The sequence below is a fragment of the Phalacrocorax aristotelis genome, chromosome 23 (genome assembly GCF_949628215.1).
Source record: "Phalacrocorax aristotelis chromosome 23, bGulAri2.1, whole genome shotgun sequence".
In the NCBI taxonomy this organism is placed as follows: domain Eukaryota; kingdom Metazoa; phylum Chordata; class Aves; order Suliformes; family Phalacrocoracidae; genus Phalacrocorax; species Phalacrocorax aristotelis.
Window position 1 is genome coordinate 1,967,963 of NC_134298.1, and position 19,281 is coordinate 1,987,243.

General features: G+C 45.3%; 1 protein-coding gene across 1 annotated transcript; it reads left to right on the top strand.

Moving 5' to 3' along the window:
* Positions 1–1,799: 1,799 nt before the first annotated feature.
* Positions 1,800–18,721, top strand: MEIOC (meiosis specific with coiled-coil domain). Its single transcript, XM_075117341.1, has 8 exons — positions 1,800–1,805; positions 3,458–3,583; positions 4,852–5,009; positions 5,140–5,244; positions 7,265–9,122; positions 10,794–10,928; positions 14,762–14,942; positions 18,315–18,721. Exons 1-8 carry the CDS (start codon positions 1,800–1,802, stop codon positions 18,533–18,535), a joined length of 2,790 nt encoding a protein of 929 aa, XP_074973442.1. The 3' UTR covers positions 18,536–18,721.
* Positions 18,722–19,281: the final 560 nt, after the last annotated feature.

Genomic DNA, 19,281 nt, shown 5'->3' on the forward strand with positions numbered 1-19,281 from the left:
GATGGAATTCTGTGGGGGGATTCTCACCACCCTGAGCTTCGCAAACCTCTCTGCTGTATGGCCTTGAAAAAGTCTCTTGCGGAAACAAACGCTGGAAATGTAACCTCTGAATTTGTAGGGAAATAGGGACTTGAGGAGCAGAGCAGCCATGCTCCCCCATTTCAAAGGGGGAAAAGGGTGTTTCACCACTTCAAAGGGGAAAAAAAGTCAAAACAAAGGTCCCCAAACCAGATGCAAAGGTCACACTGGTTCCTCTTCAGATCTGGGACCAAAGGCGACCCTGGCCCACCCCTGCTTGGTCCTGAGCTCCAGCCACACTCGTCTCCCTGGCCGAGAGGCCTGCACCTTGCAGAGCTTTGGGCGCGAGGCTCTGAACCAGGGCAGTGCTTTCGCCTGGGCACATCCCAAAGCTCTGCTGCACAGCCAGACCCTCGCCGGGCAGCGAGCCTGGGGACAGCACACACTGCACAGCCAAGACCTTCACCTCCGGCTGCCAGCAGACACAATATTTGCATCCTGCACCCCAGGGCCGGCAGGGTAGCCCCACTCCCCAGGTGGGTTTAGCATGGCACACTGGGCAGGATCCGGCCTAGCAAAGCCTCCCTGCCAACCTGCTGGCTGGTAGCGCTGAAGGGAGTGAGAAGGCTGGAGGCCAGGTAGCAGCAAGAAATGAGAGAGACGTATCAGAACACAAATGCCCACAGTTCATAAAAAAATTTCTGCCTCTGTCGTCATTATCTGCATACTGCCTTCATCTGCCCAAACAGGGACAGCAGCAAAAACGGCGCCCCTAGATTCCATAAAAATAACTTGAGAAGCAAAAAACAAAATAGCTTCATAATGAAAAGCAAAGTAGCTTGAGAAGTGAAAACAAGAGTATGGTTTGGTTTCATGGATTTTAGGTTTCCCTTAGTCCTTTTTAGTGAAAACAGTGATACTCATATGCTTGGCAGAGTATCTAATCCAGCAGCAAGGTTGAGGAGGAAGCGGGGGCTGGCAACGCAGAGACCCCGCTGCTTGAACTGGGCCCCCTCTTCCGCAGGTTCCCTACAGTTTTGCCTTCCAGCCTGGCAACCCTGGGGCTCTGGGGCACCCCGGCCGCTGATTCCCAAGGGCTCAGCCCAGCAAGCCCCGCCGCAGGCAGGGAGCCTCGGCACAAGGCCGGGCACCCCTTCTGTCACCGGTGGCAGGTAATGGCTCCCGTGACTGACACATCGGACCGCGGAGCCACAGGGGCAGTTGGCCGCGGGCAGGAGCGCCCCATTGCGGAGGCGGGGAAGCTGGCAGCTGAGGGCAGCCCCGCTGGCAGGGCCCGGGGGGTGACGGCGCCCGGGGGAACCGCCCCGCTCCCGGCCCAGGGGCTGCGGCGGGAGGGACAGAGACCGCTCCGACGGCCACGGCGCTGTTTCCGGGCGAACAACGCCTCCGCGGCCCCTCATTGGCGGGAGGGGGCAGAGAGGTGATTTTTCATTGGCTAAGTGTTGGCGGATAGGGTCCAATGGAAATAAAGCTCTGTTGGCATGACACTAGCTGTGGGCTCTGTATGTCTATAACCGCGTGAGGAACGGGTCGGGTCACGCGGTGCAGGGAGGTGCGAGGGAGCTGCTCGGCTCTTCATTGGTTAGGCGGCCCAGGGGTTGGCCAATCTCCGCGAGCGCGCGGGGCGGGGTGGCGGTTGGCTCGGCGCGAGGCTAACAGCAGCCTGTCGCCTCAGGCGGCCCGCCATGGCCGCGCGCTGGAGGGGCGGCCGCGCGCACTGCCGGTAGCCGCTCTGGCGGCCGCTGTCCCGGAGGTCGCCCATGGAGGTGAGGGACGGGACGGGACGGGACGGGACGGGACGGGACGGGACGGGAGAGGCTGGGCTGTGCGGCGCGGCGCGGCGCGGCGGCGGGGCTGCGCAGCTTCTCCTGTCAGAAAACCGGTGCGCGGTTTGAGTTGTCCCGGGGCTTGGGCTCTTCCTGGGCACCGGTAGCGGGGCTGGGCCGAGGCTGGGCGAGGCTTCGTGCCCCTGGCCCTGCAGCGTGCCCGCTGCCATGAGCGGGCTCAGTGCCACCGTGCCCTCCTGCGTGGGACCGCCCGGGGCTGCCTGGGCCTGGGCCTGCCTTGTGGTAACGGGTGCTGTGAAACTGAGCTCGGAGGTGTCAGGGAAACGCTTCCCGGTGTCCTGAGAAACTTCTGTTTGGGAAGCAAATGATTATGCGTGGCTTGGTGGGTGTAGGGGTGTCACAGATCTGTATCAGCTCCTGGTACTGATACGTTTCCTCATTTTTTGAGATCATGAATCACGTAAGTGCTGGGTGCCCTTACCGAGCAAGGAGATAACTAAGGGGACAATGTGGCATAATTGGTATAAGAAATGGAGCTGTGCTCTGCGCTAGCTCTGACTTTGCGTGTTCACATAATTGTAAAATGTGCTGAAAAGAACCTATGTTAATACATTGGCGGAACTGCGGCATAAACTAGAAGCAAGATCGTGCTGTAGTCCGCATATGTGAGATGTAGAGTCTGTTTTCATCCTCAGGTAGCTATAGAATAACATCTTTGTAGAGAGGAGTGCTTATTCAGAATACTTTCAGAATCCTGGGCCTGTGAAACTTGAACTTTTTCTGGATTTAACAAGCAATTCGCATGAGCTGCTATGGTAACACTTCAGATATTTTGCAAATAACTTTTTTTATTTGTGAGCTGAAGAGTTTTTTAGCTAGTCAGTTTTAACTTAACTTTAAATTTTCCTTGTGTACCTCACCTTCTGAAGAAGGGAAGGAAAGACGCCTAACTCTTTGTTTTGTTTGTTTTGTTTTAATTCCTTGCTCCCACTGGCCACCTAGTTCTGAGCACTCCCAGGTTGGTGATGGGGAGGGGATTTTTTTCTTAGGTGGAAGCTTTTTCTCCCATAGTCACAGAATGGGGCAGATTTCCACCATAGCTCCCAGTGCGCATATTATAGCAAAATTCTTGCTCCTGAGATCTGAAAATGCACATACTTGCATTTGTGTAACGTTAATGATGTAACAGGAACAGTGATGAAAGGGCGAGAGGTGTCTAGCGATGCGCAGAAGGGAAGGCTGCATGACTCCCCTGCTGCCATTGGTGAAGGGGATGATCAGTCTGCCGCCGTAGTTGGTGCTCTCTGTGGCAGTTCAGCCCTTTGGGAGCTCAGCTGGTGTAAATGGAGAGGATGCAGGTTTCCTCTTAATCTGCAGCTCCTCTGCCTGTAAACACCTTGTGAATTTATTGTGGTTTGTTGGGTTAAGCCCTTCTCTAAGGGCAAATATGAAAGTGCTCTAATGTTAATATGTAGCACTACTAAAATCATCGCTACCTGCAAACTCAGATGAGCGGAATCCACGGGTAATTTAAAGTGTTAAAGAAGTTCATGTTGGTATAAAATCTATAACTCTCAGCTCTATGTATAATTATGTCCTTACACCACTTTTTTTTTCTTTGTCTTCTATAGCCTAAAGTTATGTTCAGAGGTGGCAGTCGCTGCTGGAGTAGCACAGAAGCTGGCGGGAGGCTGACTGATGCATTCAGTAGCATAATGACAGGCTCTGGCTCGCTGTATGGTTGCTACAAATCACAGGTTCAGTTAATGATAAATTAATTTTTTATATCTGTGTAAGCGCTGGGGTTGCTTGTAAACAATATGGTCAAAAAAATTTTCTAATACAGCTGCTCATACTGGAAAACATAAATCACCGTGTTTGATTTATTCATAATAAATATCTGGTGTCATAATGTTCATCAGAAAGGGCAGCGATTTCTTCACGGAGGAAGGAATATGTGGAGTTGAGGAAAACAGTACTTTGCTGTGTTCTTTGTTATTCTGTTACCATAAACAATTGTAATTAAAGTGAGGAACGATGGACTGTTTTTAGGAAAACGGAGAAGTCGATAAGGAGAAGCTTAGGCATTGCAGCAGACATTTCTATGGCATACCACAGTCATAGAGCCCAAACATGCGTACAGACCGGCCTGTTGAGCAGGGGGCTCTTGGTCTGAGCAGCAGAAAAAGGCAGGACAGTGAAGGACATCAGACCTCTCTCTCTTCGTTTTGCCTTTCATAGCCCTAAACTTTCACTGAGGTAAAAGACATGAATAAATGAATGAAGACTCATTCCCAGTACCTTCAATAATAGACCTACTACTTATTGTGTCTGAGACTCCTTTGGCTTTGTTCTTGCATGTCCTTAAGTCCAGCAGCAGGGCATCTTTCTTTGCTGACAGAAGTATTTTACAGACCTGGGGAAGTGAGACATGGAGAGACCTGTCCAAAGTTAGGCAGAAAGCCCTACTGGGAATAGAATCTGGCTTTGCGTGCTGCTTTCTGTAGCTGCTGGACGACTTTGCCCCATAAAGGAGTGTATCCTGTATCTTTATCATTTAACGCTGTGAAAACAGTTAATTTTTTCACTTACTAAGAGCTAAGAAAGCATATCGTGTTTAAACCAAACAAGCAGTTGCTCCTTTTCACTTAAATTGGGTAGAAGATCTTTTCCTTTTCGCTAGAAAAGAACTGCCTTTAAGTTTTCTTCAGTAGCTTAAATAACCTGTAATGATTGGGAGGAAGGGAATATCTCCTGACTCCTGTCAGTGATCATCTGTTAGAGAAGGGTGCGGGCATTTTAGGCTGACGTGGCCTGACATTTGTACTCCTATGCGTACATGCGCTGGGCAGTGGTCACCAGCAGAACTTACCTGTAGCATTATGTCAGAAAGTATGTGGCTGGCTTGCTTCTCATGCTCTGGTTACTCCAAGGGTGAACTTGGTTACAACTGGGTAGAATGATGAAATGACAAATTGATGTGTTTAATATTAATATCAGTACTTCTGTTGTACTTAAAATGCAGAACGAAGAAAATGTAGAGCTACCTCAGACCTACAGTTCTTCCCTTTCGACATCAGAGTACTCTGCACCTGTGGATTCTTCCCTTTTATATGCACCATGGTCTACCTACGCAGATGATACTAAGGAACCTGCTGCTCCTCAGATCAATATGAAGTCCAGGTAGTCATTTTTGACAGAGAGAGGATGTGTATGTCGAAGGAGTAGATGGATTTTTTTTTTTTGCTTAATTTAGCTTATGAATTCTTTTGAATGAAGTAATTATTTTAATTAATATGCAACTCGTTTTCAGGATCCAACCTGAAAGGAATGATTATGGCAGTGAAACAGATTTATATGGACTTGTGTCTAACATCTTGGAAGAACAAGATAAACTGCAGCCATATTGTGCTGAGGGGTGAGTGGGTGCCACGTGAGCACTGCTGGCATTCTCTTCCTCTGACAAAAACTACCCTCGCTGATCTCTGTATCTGTGTTCTGTTAGTCATCTTTGCATCTGCTGCTGGCAAGCCCTCGTGCTCTCTACAGTTTCCCTTCCTTCCCCCTAATCTTCTAATATTTCGCTTGTGACACTTGAAAGCTTTTCTCTGGGTGCTCAGGTTACATAGTAGTCTCTGGCTTTCTGTTATTTACAAACGTTTTAATTGGCATTTTTTAAGTCAGTCTTTAACAAGCATTGTGGAACGCTGTATTCAAATAAACCTCCCTGAATGTGTGCCTTGGCCTATTATTTTAGATCAAGACTGAATTCAGACATTAGGTTTCTTCCTTAATTAATTTAAATTCACAGAAAGAATACACAAAACACAAAATCATATTTTTTCACACTTTCCTGAACTGGCAGGAGGGAAGAATTCCATGCAAAATGAATGTTTCTTGATGATAGCGCTACCTGAGCAATGTTTGCACATCTGAATGTCAGATTTATTATGCCTATATTCTAGCACCAGAAGAAACCCTTAGATAGTCAAAACAACTTGGCCCAGAAGGATCCAGCATCCTTAGGATACTTGGAGAGCTCACAGTCTTTTGCCTGAATCTGAGTATTCTAGATGTACGGGGTAAGAAAGGGAACCCAGTTCTCAAGGTTCCTGAGGCAGGCACCACTCTTCCTTTCTGTCTTCACAGAATCACAGCCTGGTAGGGGTTGGAAGGGCCGCTGGAGCTCATCCTGTCCCACTCCTGCTTGAGCAGGCACACCCAGAGCAGGGGCACAGGGCCGCGTCCAGGCGGGGGGTGAATGTCTCCAGGGAAGGGACCCCACAGCCTCTCTGGGCAGCCTGTGCCCCTGCTCTGGCACCCGCATAGGGAAGGGGTTTGTCCTCATGTTCAGGTGGAACTTCGCATGTTCCAACTGGTGCCCATTGTGCCTTGTCCTGTCGTTGGGCACTGTTGAAAAGAGCCCAGTCGCATCGTCCTGGCACCCTCCCTTTAGATATTTATAAGCATTGATGAGATCCCCCCTCAGCCTTCTCTTCTCCAGGCTGAACAAACCCAGGTGTCTCAGCCTTTCCTCATAAGGAAGATGCACCAGTCCCTGATCATCTTGGTAGCTCTCCACTGGACTTGCTCAAGCAGTTCTACGTCCTTCTTAAACTGGGGGGCCCAAAACTCATCTTCTCCCAAAATTCCACTGATTTCTGTATGTGTGCTGCGTTATGTGGCTGAAGTGGGAGAAAACTTTAGAGGAAGTCAGCCTTGATCAAAAGGTAACTTACTAATTCCTTTGCTTTGGACAATTAAGGTTGGATTTCTGTCTTAAGTACTGCCAAATTTGGCTGTGGCTGTAAAAACTTCCAGGTAAAATTCCATTTTTTTATTTAGTCTGTTTTCAGCTTTCCTTGACAGGCAGTGATTGTCCTGTGTTAACTCATGGTAACTAGTGGAAGGAAAGGAAATGTGCCGAGATACTTATTCTTGCTGTACCTGCAGGAAGCAGTATAAGCCAGTGTAAAACACAGGCGACTCTGAAGCAATAAGCAGGATGATAGAATAGTGTTTGTCTGGAGTACTGGGGCACGGCTTTCAACCGTAGTTTGGGAAGTACGGTTATCTTAACACCTTGCTTAACCAGCAGTATTTCAGTGGTGACAGATAGTATATCTCTTGATGGGATTGACTGAATGTAGTTTGGTGTGTACACATAGCTTGTGGCTTGAAGGCGTTGTGTGTAGCTCCTAGGGTATATGGGTGGGTTTAGACAAGCCAGAGTCAGTTTTCCCATCTAGGGAAACTGTGAAGATGGCAGTGGGTAGAAGTGTCTGTCTGTAGTGGGTAGAAGTTGGAGTAAGATGTCTTTGCATCGATTGAGAGAAATGAGTGGGGAAGAACTGGGTTCTTAAACCTTTTTCTGCATTTGGGAATGGAAGGGGACCCCCACAGATGAGAATCTAACAGTGTATTTCTTGTTTTTCAAGGAGTTGCCCTTCCAACTTGAAGTCAGCATGGCCCACAAATGCAACCAGAACCATAGACCACCACGACCTGTTGCCAGAGACTAAAAGACCAGTTGTTAGAGCTGTCTCACAACAGGGTTTTTATAGTAGCGAAGCTGTATCTGCTGCTGAAAAACAGTACTTGCAAAGTGGTAATCTTGCATTGCAGCAAAAAGCAGACAAATGTTATTGCGGGTTTACCGGCATAGACCTTGAAGAGCAGTGTTTATACCCTTCTAGGAATGATCATGCCAACTGTTGCAACGTGCAGACTAATGAGAATATCAAGACACCACCTGTGTATCAGAACTGTCCGTACATAAAAAATGTCTTTACACCCCAAGTTGGGTATTCAGAAGGGATCAAAGACTTGGGAGCCGATGCTTATTCTTATGGAAGGGAGAAGGTGTGTCCCAAAGGAGCAGATGCGCCATCGCACCAAAAGCGAGCAGAAATGTTTCTTCCACAGTTTTACAAATATAATGAAAACACAGATTGTGGTAGATACGCTGAATATTCTCATGCTAGTAAAGCAAAACCTAACAAGAGCACCAATCTTAGCCTCCAGGAAAACAAGAAGTTAGTAAATGGAACCGTTGAGGCACCACCTCTGGACACAGAACCCTACAGTAAATTATTTCAAGCTAAATCAGGAACTCAGGAAAAAATAGAAGATACAATTTCAGACCAGCAAAACTTTACACTTCCCAAGGCTGTAGGACTTCTGTCAGAAAAACCATTTGCAAATGAAGCTTCATTCTGCACTGATTTTGGGCAAAAATTTGAACATGGACTAAAATATTTTGCAGCTTGTCCAGGGAATAGCGATGGTGCAGATGGTGTAGAAAAGCAGCAGTATTCCATGTTAGATGTTCAGAGTTCTGAATTCTGTAAATCCCTTCCATTATTACCAAACACAGCAAACCCTTCTGCAGGTGCTAATGTAAGGCCAGCTTGGATGAACAGCCAGACTAAAACCGCTGCTTCTGTCCTATTTCAGAATCCAAGTACTTTGTTGAAACTGAATAATCATTTACCTGCTTTCCCAAAAAGTTCCAGTTATCCTAATGATTTTTGTCAGTTATCATCTTCAAATTTCCCTTTAAATAGTAATTTATTTCACAAGTACTGTCAAGAAAATCCTTCGTTTTTTCCAAGTCTTGATTTTGGTTATAACACTGCAGAACGAGCTCGGTCTGCTGCTTGCATGGAAGCACTAGTTAGGAGTGGAGAAGAAAATCTCATTGAGTATTTAAGTGAAAAGAAAGTAAAGCAGCCAAATGGATTCTGTGACAATTATTCAGCTCAGCAGTTTGGGATCATTGAAACCATGAACAAACACCGCTTCCAGTTGAAGCCCCACAGTGAGCATTATGATCTGGAGGGACAAAAACATGCCGATGGGCTGTTGCAGAACACGTACCAAGATTTAATGGAGTCTCAGGGTCAGTTCCGTCTCAGGCAGGGGAGCGGAGACCGAAACGTCAACCCTGTGACAGGCCTGCAGGCTCCAAGCTTTCCCAACAACAGCATGATGGGTGACTTTAGATGTAATCAGCAGCTTGGCTCAAGTCCGTTCCCCCTGAGGTCAGCTCGCCTGTTTGGCCGTTCCATTGTCCCTCTGATGGAGTCTCACGACTTGTTCTCCCGTGATGATTTAAAATGCTTCTACCCATATTTTAACAATAGGATGTATGGTGACAGTTCTTTTTCTGGTTTTGTACCAGCATTTGGATTTCAAAGGCAAGTTAAAACCCGTAGTGGGCCTGCCAGCGAACTTCATGTTAGACTAGAAGAATGTTATGAACAGTGGAGAGCTTTGGAGAGAGAAAGAAAGAAGGTAACAAAAAAAAAAAAACCAACCCCAAACCCCCACCCTAAGTTAATATGCCATATCACAGATTTGATTTAGATCTCATCCAACTCTGACCAGTTAGAGATCATGGGTAGTTCTTGCTGTTATGAGTTGAAATGCTTAATGGGACTTAAACTATAAAAATATCCCTGGGTATTTGAACTGAAAACAGAGGTTCTGAAGGTTTGTAGCCTGGTTGGGAGCATAACTAATGTGTTGAATGTTGCGCTGAAAGCAGGAGTTCAGGGAATTCTTGATCTCTGTGTTAGCATTGGGGAAGGTGTGCTGTATGACTGACAAAACCTTGTTACGCCTTTTTTTTTTTAAGCACAATAAATACAATACATTTGGAAACTTTGAAAGCAAATCCATTAATTATATGTACAATTGGGACTAAATTTTAATCCTTTCAAGAATTAATTAAAATTCTTAGGCCCTACACTTTTAGTTCTTTCAGTGAGTTCTTTTCACCTCCTGTTTCCCTGAGTTTTAAACTTAAGATGTATTTGAAGAGGCTCTTTCCCCCGCCCTGCCAAAGAAAGGGTAATGTTACAACACTTGAAGGAAGAGGTTCAGATAGCTCTGTATGAAGCCCTGTTTAAAGCCATTGCCCTTTCTAGTCATCAGCAGAAGTGCTTCAGGCTACCCTTGTTCAATGTAAAAGCTATCTTAATTTCACCGCTTTAGCTGGTATTTGAAATTGAAAAAATGCTCTAGAGCTGTGGCTTTCTGAGGGAAGCTTGACCAAAGGTTACCTGGTAATCGCTGGGCCGGGCTGTTCGGCTGTCAGCTTCTCTTGGAAGCTCTGATGTGCCAGTCTGCCGAAGAAATCTAATTGTGAGGAGATGCAAGACGGAGAGTTTTGCCGAAGTGTTTCCTGACAAAAGGCGGAATAGAGGGGTTAGGGGGAGAATGAGCTTGACCTGAGGAGGGGAGATTGATGTCTAGGTGTGTGAGAGAGTTCACAGTGCATGGCCGGGGGAGGTGGTGGAGAAAGTTGGGCTGCAGCTTTATGTGGTCCACTGCAAAAGAATGTGAAAAATGCAATTTTAAAACAGATCTAGTTAGGTGTATGTTGTTACAGGTATTCCAGAGTGACATAATGGGGTGAGAGGGATCGAAATTTGAAATCTTGACATCAGGTTTCAGAGTAATTTTCTGATGGTTAAACAAAATATTATTTCATTTTAACTAAACATAAACACTTTCTGTAGTTTGGCTAATCTGCACCAAATTTAGGTTAATTGCTGACTTAAACAATTTTATTTTAATTTTGTGGATGAGGTCCATACCTGTTTGCTCATTCTTTTTTGCCTTGTAATTTTAACTTGCCTCCATTTTATTTACAGGCAAAATTAGTACAGGCTGTAGTCAGAGTGTGAGAAGACAGAGCGCTTCTGAAATGCATTATGTTGGCATAATTATTTTAGTTGAACCGCTTTGAGTAAAGCGGTTGTTCAGTTAAAACAGGTGATTGTCTTACAAATGGTTACGTCCCAAATGCCTGAATCCTCATTATCTTGCTTTAAAAAAAAACCCATCATCCAAAACCCTAAAGGAAAGAAAATGTGTCTCTGGTATTTTTTTCTTGTTTCTGTAATAAAGCACACTTTGCAGCTTATATTCTTAGGGAGTTATTCTTTTGTTTTCCTACAGACTGAATCAGCTCTTACTAAGAATTTCCAAGGGAAAAAGGTTTCCAGTGCTAACAACATTCCGATTCCAAGGCTGGCATCAAACCCATCAAGAGTTGATCGCTTAATTGTGGATCAGCTACGTGAACAAGCCAGAGTGAGTGGTAGGACTTAAAAAAAAAAAAAGAAAAAAAATTCTATTGAACTTATCACACAAACTTCAGAGTACAATATGAGATTATCAGAGCAGCTTTGCCCAAAATAGCTTTGTTCTTAAACGCTTTGCAGGGAATAATGTTTCAGCAGCGCCTGCTAGAATTTCTACAGCTCCAGGTTCACTGCTGCTGTTACCAGGGAACCCACGGAGCAGCTGAGGCTCACGTTTACGTGCATACATGCCAGTGGTTTCTAGTACAGGAGCACGTGTGAGATGCCAGAATCCAGTCATCTAGCCAAACTGCTTGCACTGCTCCAAGATGTGCTTTTCTGTTCTGAGCAGCTCAGCAGAGAAATGTTAGGCACTGTATTAGAGGAGGTATTTGTGGGGAAAAAAGCAAGTTTAATTAATGTTTATAAGATTTTTGATACATATTTGCTTGAGAGTTTTGTATTTTTTTAATGCAGGATAGTTATTTGATGCAACTTCAGCCTGAATTTCTGTTATTAGTTTGCTGCTTAAGCCAAATGGCCACAACCTGTAGGGCAAGCGTGACTGGTGTCTTCTGAGCTGCCTGTGGCTCTGTGGCCAAACGATGGTGCCAGTGTGCAGTACTGTGCTTCTTCGTGAGGCAGCAGCCTGTGCAGAATTAAGGGAGATGGGGGGTGGGGGGGAGGTGTGCACAAGCAGAGCTGATCTGTGCCGCCAGCAGGACAGTGAGGGTCTGATCTGGCTCTTCTGAGGCTATGGGGCCAGAGCAGGATGCTCATGCTGCAGAAGGAAGAGAAATGTGGGCTGAAAGTGCAGAGCCGAAGCCTGACCCTGCAAGGGCAAGTGGGATTAAAGGCAGCAGCTTCTGTTCTGAGAAATGCTGGTTCTTGGAGGAACTGGTACTGCTGAGCTCAGCCGCTCCTGAGGCAGTGGTGGTAAGCTGTCATCCCTACCAGTCTCACACAGGTGAAATCAAGCCATGAAGCCATGTCTGCTCACTGCCTGCTGAAATCTGGCTTGTGCAGCTGCCTGGATCTGTTCATACGGCTGAGTAGAGGGTAGTGAAAGATGCGTAGATGGGCTTAGCATACACTTTTTAAACCACTGTTTTATGGACCCCAGAAGAACAGTGTTAGGAAGTTTCTGCTTTGAGAAGTCTTGCCTGTCCTTGTCATAGTACTTGAAAACTGAATCTAAAAAAGGTCTTAATCTTCTCTAGCCATTTGAAGAACCAAGCTTCAGGATATAGCTCCTCAAACACTTGTTAGGTGGCAACTGAAAAGTAGTTTTAAGGATGCTCAAAAGCACAGTGGGGCTGTTGAACCAGGATTCTAACATCAGAAAGCTTAGTGATGGCCAAAGAGAAACACTGATACAAAGGTTCAGGTGGAAGTTGAGCTGGTTGAATCTGGGGTTAACTCTGCATAGTATGGAGCATCTAGTGAAATCCTCTTGGTGGCCAAACACTTTCCTTTGCCTTACTCAATTGAGACTTCCACTTGCAGTTGCTTTCAGTTCCAGAACAAAGCATAGCTGATGGAGAGGTGACAGTAGCTTCCTTCACTATGTCATCAGTAGCTATAAAAGCCACTTAAAAGTCAGAGAACAAACTTTAAACCAGGATCTCCTCTCTCTCTACAGACTGTATCTCCTCTCCTGTGTGTCTGGGGACATGTAAATCCACAGCTCCCTTGTAACTGGAGGACGCTGTATCACCCCACTGTAGGTACTCTGAGGCTGGGCATTCAGCGTGTCCTGTTGAAGCGCTTCTGTCCTGGACTGACACTGTGTTTCTGCCAGAGTAGTGAGAGTATCTGTTTGGGCTGGGGAAAGCGTATGGTCCCTGCTCCAAATACATTGTTTTGTGAAGAACAGCCATCCAAGCTGGACCTGAAATGTCAGTCCTTCTCCCATGGTGTGTGCTTACCTCCGAGTGCAGGGCCTGTGGCTCTGCTGGCTGCTTGGCTGGGACCCTGCCGCTCCAGCAGCCTCAGCATCGCTGGTAGCTTGCTGCTTTTCCCAGCAAAGGATCTGAGTTACCCAGAAAGCCCTGTGACAGTCAAAAGGGACCAGCTGTGCTTTGCAAGAGAAGGGCAGGTTTACTTAATGCCTCCGAGTCATGAGTGGAAGGAAGCATCTCTTGGGAGCGCAGGATGAACTTCTGAAAAACCTGAGGGGATGGGAAAGCAAGCATTTGAGCCTTCAGTGGTTCCGGTTGGGTTGTTTTGGAAGCCCAGCTTTGCTGACTTCTGTGGATTTTGCTTTTAGACACCTGGCACTTCTCCCAGGCTTAGTATAAAGAACACACACATTTAACTGTCAGCTGTGGATCCCGTGGGGTGCTATTGTGGTACCTGAAAAGCAGGTCTTCAGAACACAAGTCCTTTTGTGGATGTGGATGCCCTATTAAGTAAGACTGGGAAACGACTGTCAGGTTCATCTTGCTTTGTTTCACTTGCTTATGTGATCCTACTATGCCACTCCTTAAAACCTGTTTGTTTCTTCAGAAATGAACCTAGTGATTTTCAGGCAATCTACCCTGTCCTAGTGACTGATTCCTCAGATGTTCATATGAAGTTCTCTTCACTTTTTTATTAAAAAAAAAAAACTCAGCCTCCTTACAAATGTGAAATGTCACTTTTCAAAGTTTATTGGTCGCTGCTGCTGTCACAGCAACTTGCGCAGCTTATTCCTGCCTACATGTTCCCCCAGACCCAGGCTTTCCCCAGATCTAAGGGAGAGCAGGACGAGTCGGACCGTGGGAGCTTGCCCCTTCCTGAATGCTCTCTCCTGATCCCGCTGGCAAGGAGCGGCTGCTCTGTTCTGCGGTTGTGGATGCTGTTGCCAGAATAACTGTCTTGGCCAGCAGCCTGCTCTGAGGATACTTGGGCAGGTTGGGCAAATTGTCCTGGTTCCAGTTCCTTTGTTAACCATCCCTTTCTTAGGTTTTAAAAACTCCATTACAGTCTTTTTCTTAGGGAAGCCTGCAGTCTTTCATTTGCAAGAAAACATCAAAAACTCTGCTTTGCACTATGCTCCCAGACCCCCTGCTTCTCACTTTAAACCTGTGGATGACCATTAATCATCAGGCATCTTTACAGGCCATCAGGTGTAGCCATTGCCCAGTAAACATTACAGTTTTGGAATTTTATCTATTTCTGCAGACCAATAACCAAGTTCTTCAGCGGTCTGTGAGCCACAGTTGAGGAATTGCTTACGAAGGGGAAATTAATGCTAATGTGACTGTTGTAAGGTAAACAAAGATGCACATTTTCAAGTAACTGATCAAAACTGAATGATTTTTGCATGTTTGTGCTCGATATTCTCTGAAGGAGCTCCTTCAGTGCTGAGTATCCATCCTGAAAGTCAGCCTACGCGTGTGGTTCCACAGCAGCTTTAGCCGGTCCCAAAAGAGACTGCCACTCTCCCGCGTTACCTCTTGCTTTGCATGGGCACAGCACAAGGGGATCACCGAGGTGAAGGCAGGCCAGGCTTTGTGGGATTGGTGTCCACCCGGATCATTTCAGCAGTGCTGATGGAAGGGAGGACCACAGTGGCCTCCATTCAGATGATTGTCATGGAACCACCTCCTGTTACATGGTTGTCTCAAAGTCATGTATATCCATTGTTACCTAGTAAGCTGGGTATTTTAGCTCTGCTGTGGTGCTGTGCAGACCCAAGTATTCTACACCTTCAGTTTTGGAGAAGAAATCCTAGGTAAGAATTTAATTATACGAAAGAAAATAATGGTTGTCATTAATCTGTTCTTCCTAATCTGGTTAATTTTCTTGTAAGTCTGGATGAGTAGTGTGAACTCCTGTAACATGTAAAATGTTCATTAGGTTGTGACTTTACTGGGAAAAATGGAGCGCCTTCGCAGTTCTCCCCTTCATGCTAACATTTCTACTGCTCTTGATAAACACCTGGAGGTAATTCATGTAGTGCAGTCACGTAGAAAAGATGAAATTGTAAATGCTTCAAATCGACAGAGGCAAGGAGCTCCCAGATGCCAGGATGACAGAGGTATAACTATGCTTATGTACTTTTATAAGGTAGCTAAAAAGTCTACATATATTGCAAGCCTGTTACAAAAAAATAAGTGTGAGGGGTTTTGTATTAAAGTTTTAATTTATTTTTCAGTATCTGGAGCTTTGGGAAAGGCAGACTGTATGGGTTTTAGATGACGGTTTTGAGAGGACACTAAAACTGGGTTTTAGAGATAAATGGGCTAAATCAGTTTGGAGCCTCTTTATTCAATTAATGAACTAGCAAGTAACGAAAAGGGTAGTGGAGTTTTTTGTAATGCAGTTTGGGATTGGAGATCATGCTAAGCTATTGCCTTCTTTCTTCGCCCGTCCCTCATATTCCTGTTCCCACCACCCCTCCTGCCCTGTCTGCATTTCTACATAGAACTTCTTTGTTATCTCTGTGCTGAATCTGTGTGGAGAGACCAAGATGGCCTTGCATGACGAGTGGATTTCCTCTTCAAGCATATTCTGTCCTAGATTGACATAAAATACAAATAATTTTTTTGATGGATACACAAAAATACATTGGTCAGAATGTTTTTATTCTTAATGGTATCCAAAATATGCAGAATATTCAGCTTAATCTTTCACTAGTGCAAGAATGGCAGATCGCCTTCTCTCTTAGATGTGAGGCAGAATAAATTCCTGCCACCCATGATGCTCTGGCCTGCAGTTTGTGTTGGAAGCTTTCTTGCATTTCTGAGAGTCCTCCACTCCCTTCCTGCCTCTTTCCACAACTGAATTAGATGGATTATTTTACTACTTTGGAGGTCCCGTCATGCAGTTCTGTAATGCTCAAGTTTACTTCAGAAGATGCACTATAGCAACTTTGCTTTTCACCTGTTCACCATCATTGCTGTTTCTCTTTACTCTGATTGAAGATTATGTGACTTGTTAAGATGAAGAGGTTTTTTGGGTGTTTAGGCCCATTAACATAGTTGGTGCTGGCTTTGCTTGGTGTTAATTCTTAACCAGAAGAGTGAGCTCTTTGGAACTGAGCAGTCTGGAAAAGGGGAGGTCTCAAACCTCGAGATCTGCTCCCTGGTCCAGCTGCTGCGAGAAGAGAAGAGGAAGAAGTGGGCTTTGCACAATGGGATCTGATTACTTAACTAAAAGGGTTGCACTTTCTTTGTCTACCTCTCATCCTCTGTACCGGCTGTCTCCAAGATATGTTAGCCTGTTGTGGCGATTCGAGAGGATTTTTCGAACAATAGATTATTGAATGTAGTAACCATATTTGCTGCATGTCTGGGAAAGCCTTGAGGAATGCCTGAAGCTGTGCATCTCCTCCCTTTGGCAGAGCTCTCTTGTTGTTTTGTTTGAGAAGAGGTCTTCCCTGGCCCAACTCTGTTTCCACAGTACCTTGCTATTCTGTCTGATGTGTTTTTAAGTATCTGTCTTACCAGGCAGGACCTGTCTGTCCTGTTCTCTATTCCAGGAGGCTTGATTTAAACAAAATTAACGTGTGAGCCATGGTCTTCTCTTTACCCAGCTCTCCCAGTTCAGTTGTACCACAGATTTACTTCAGTGGGAAGCAGACTGATCTGAGCTGCCTCATGTCAGTTGTATTCCTGCACAACATGGGTCTGAATAATTCTATTACACACTGAAGTTGTGGCACTGTGCAAGGTATCTATCAGTTGTTCATAAATGTTCGTAACTGCTTAGTGAAGTTCTGGAAGAAACTGGAATGATCAGAAGAAGGGTTTTATGGAGTGCCATCTGTCACCCAGAACAACCATCGAGCCTTTCAGAGCTGTCTGACCATACCTCTGCTTTGCCCTAGATTTAGTTTTCAGGACCTTTCAGAAGGATAAAGATGTTACACATCATCTTCTGAGGGGAGGAAAGACCTTTTTAATGTCTGTAACGCTTGGGCACTGCATTCAGCCAGAGGCTTTAAAACAACTCTTCCTTTTCACTCTGGGATTTTCCCTTCTTCCCTGGTAGTGACCCAAACACCAACCCTATCTTACAGCTTTGAGATGCACATTTATGTGAGCATCACTTGTTTCTTAGCTTCTTCTGGGCAGTCCAGATGACACCATTCCTGTGATCTCTTCTTGATTCCACAAAACTTGGTGTGGAAATTGGAATTTTGAAAATGCAAGACCTGATAATCACGTCCTCCCATTCTGACCTTAATTTCTCTAGATTTATCCTTCCAAATACTGCCTTCTAAAATTCTTTGGAAGGCTGGCACTCGTGTTGGACAAGTGGCTTTTCATGGTCATTCTTCACATTTACCCAAGTCAGTTCTCTGCACCCTCCTGCTTAGCAGTGGTGACCGTGGAGGCGTTGGTGGTCGCTCTGTGCTGAAGGAGGGAGGTGTCTCTGAATGGGTTTCACGGAAACCAGCCTGGGGAGTGAGCGCCAGGCGAGCTGGTGAAGAGGGAGGGTGAGGGGATGAGGTTAGGCCTTCCAATCCTGCCCTTTTCTGAGGCACCCCTAGCACGGCCAGGAGGGGGATGCTTTCACCTGGAGCAGTGAATCCAAGAATACTGGTTGAAGGTGGGCGCCAGGTTTTTGCAATAAAATGAAGCTGGCGTCTGAGCACTTGGAAGAGCAGACTTTGACGTAAAGTCTTCCACTGCTTCCAAACCCCATGGAAGGGTTTGACCAGGGAGGCAAGTGCACACATGCTTTCTGTGCAGCCCAGCGTACGGTGTGGCGCGACCCAGCTCCAAGAGGTGCAAGTATGTGCCCCTACTCCAAAGTAACATGCAAGTTCTGTCTGAAAACTGGTGCCTAGAAGAGGGTATCAGATTCGTTTCCACACACACAGGCTGGAATTAAAATCAAAGCATTACCTACACATTAAAACATTGCTGTTGAATAAATGCACCACTGCACCACCTCAGTCTTTATTTTAAAATGGTGGGGTTTGGCACGTTTTTGCAGAATGTGATCTGTATGGGTTAATAAAATGCCACAAAGGAGCTATTCCTTCACCTGTCTTAATAGGATGGGCAAAGCATCCACTTTATGGATCGGGAGGGACTGCTGTGAATGCTCGGCAATGAGCTCGCAGAGGGAGGGGCGAGATGCCTGTAGGATGTGTGGACATGGAATACTTTCAAAACCAGAGCTGATCATAAGGCTTTAGGTGCTCCTTGCGAGAGGTGACAGCAAAGGGGGAGCTTTGACAAAACAAGTACCTGAATTTCATATACTCTTTCTGTGAGGGCCTAAAAATCATTACTTTCTTAGGTTCAGCTTTTACAGCCTTCTAAAGAACACGAAATCAGACACTAAAAAGCACCTAAAAAGTTTTGCTGGTTTTAGCAGTGCCAGAGTGAATGAATCCCAGGCAGTGCTTGCTGATGACCTGTGCAATAAAGAGTAAAACGCTTTTTCCTCCCTGCAGATGTGTTTGTTCTTGCTTTGGCAATTAAAGAGATGAGCGTAACAACACGCAAAGCACGTACAACTCTCTGGTGCGCGCTCCAGATGACCTTACCGAGATCTTCAGCTGGAAAACAAGATGTAGAGAAAGCTGTTCAGGAGGTGCAGCCTGAAGAAAAAGCGTGCGAAAACACGAACAGCGGCGGTGTCCTAAGTCAGAAGGGTGAAGTGAGCAAGCACTAACAAAATACCGGTTGCGTGCACAAATACACTCCGCGGTCTGTATGTATGAGATACACTAATTCTTTTTAATTTTTTGTAAAGTTTGAACTACTAATATTCATATTTAATGCTGTATCTTGATGAGAAGTTGGATTTGCTTTAAGGGCGCCCAGGTTTTACTTAAACTGTTACCGTTATGGGCAGCGTCAGAATATTATAAAGCCAAACTGGTGAATGTTAACAAATAATCAGACTAATTAATTAACAGCCAAGATATTATTTAACTTCTGCAGGTGAACCCTGGTGTACAACTCTTCCGACAGCTTCTTTTAGTTTTGCTTTATGAAATAGGTTTTAAAATAATGATTCTTAAAGTCTAACGGGGTGTCTGGTTGCTATCAGATGAGATTGTGATGTAAAAATGGTTTCCTTATCAAACTAATACCTGGAAACAGGATGAAAAAATGCTAAAAATACCAAATATTCATGTAAAACTAAATATTTAAAACATAGATATTTATGAATTTGAGATTTTAGAATCTAAGTTTGTGAAAGGAGATGCACCAGGTTCTACTAAATTACTGGTATGACAAAATTGCTGTTGTGAAACCATGCAATTTAGTAAATGTGTCCGAATCATTTGGGCATGCTCATGGGAAAAAAAGAACCTCTGTTTTAAGTATTTAAACATAATGAAAATAGGACATGCACACAGGATTATCCTTTAAAAAGCTGTGCAGCAGCTGAAATAATGAGTCTTGTTTTTA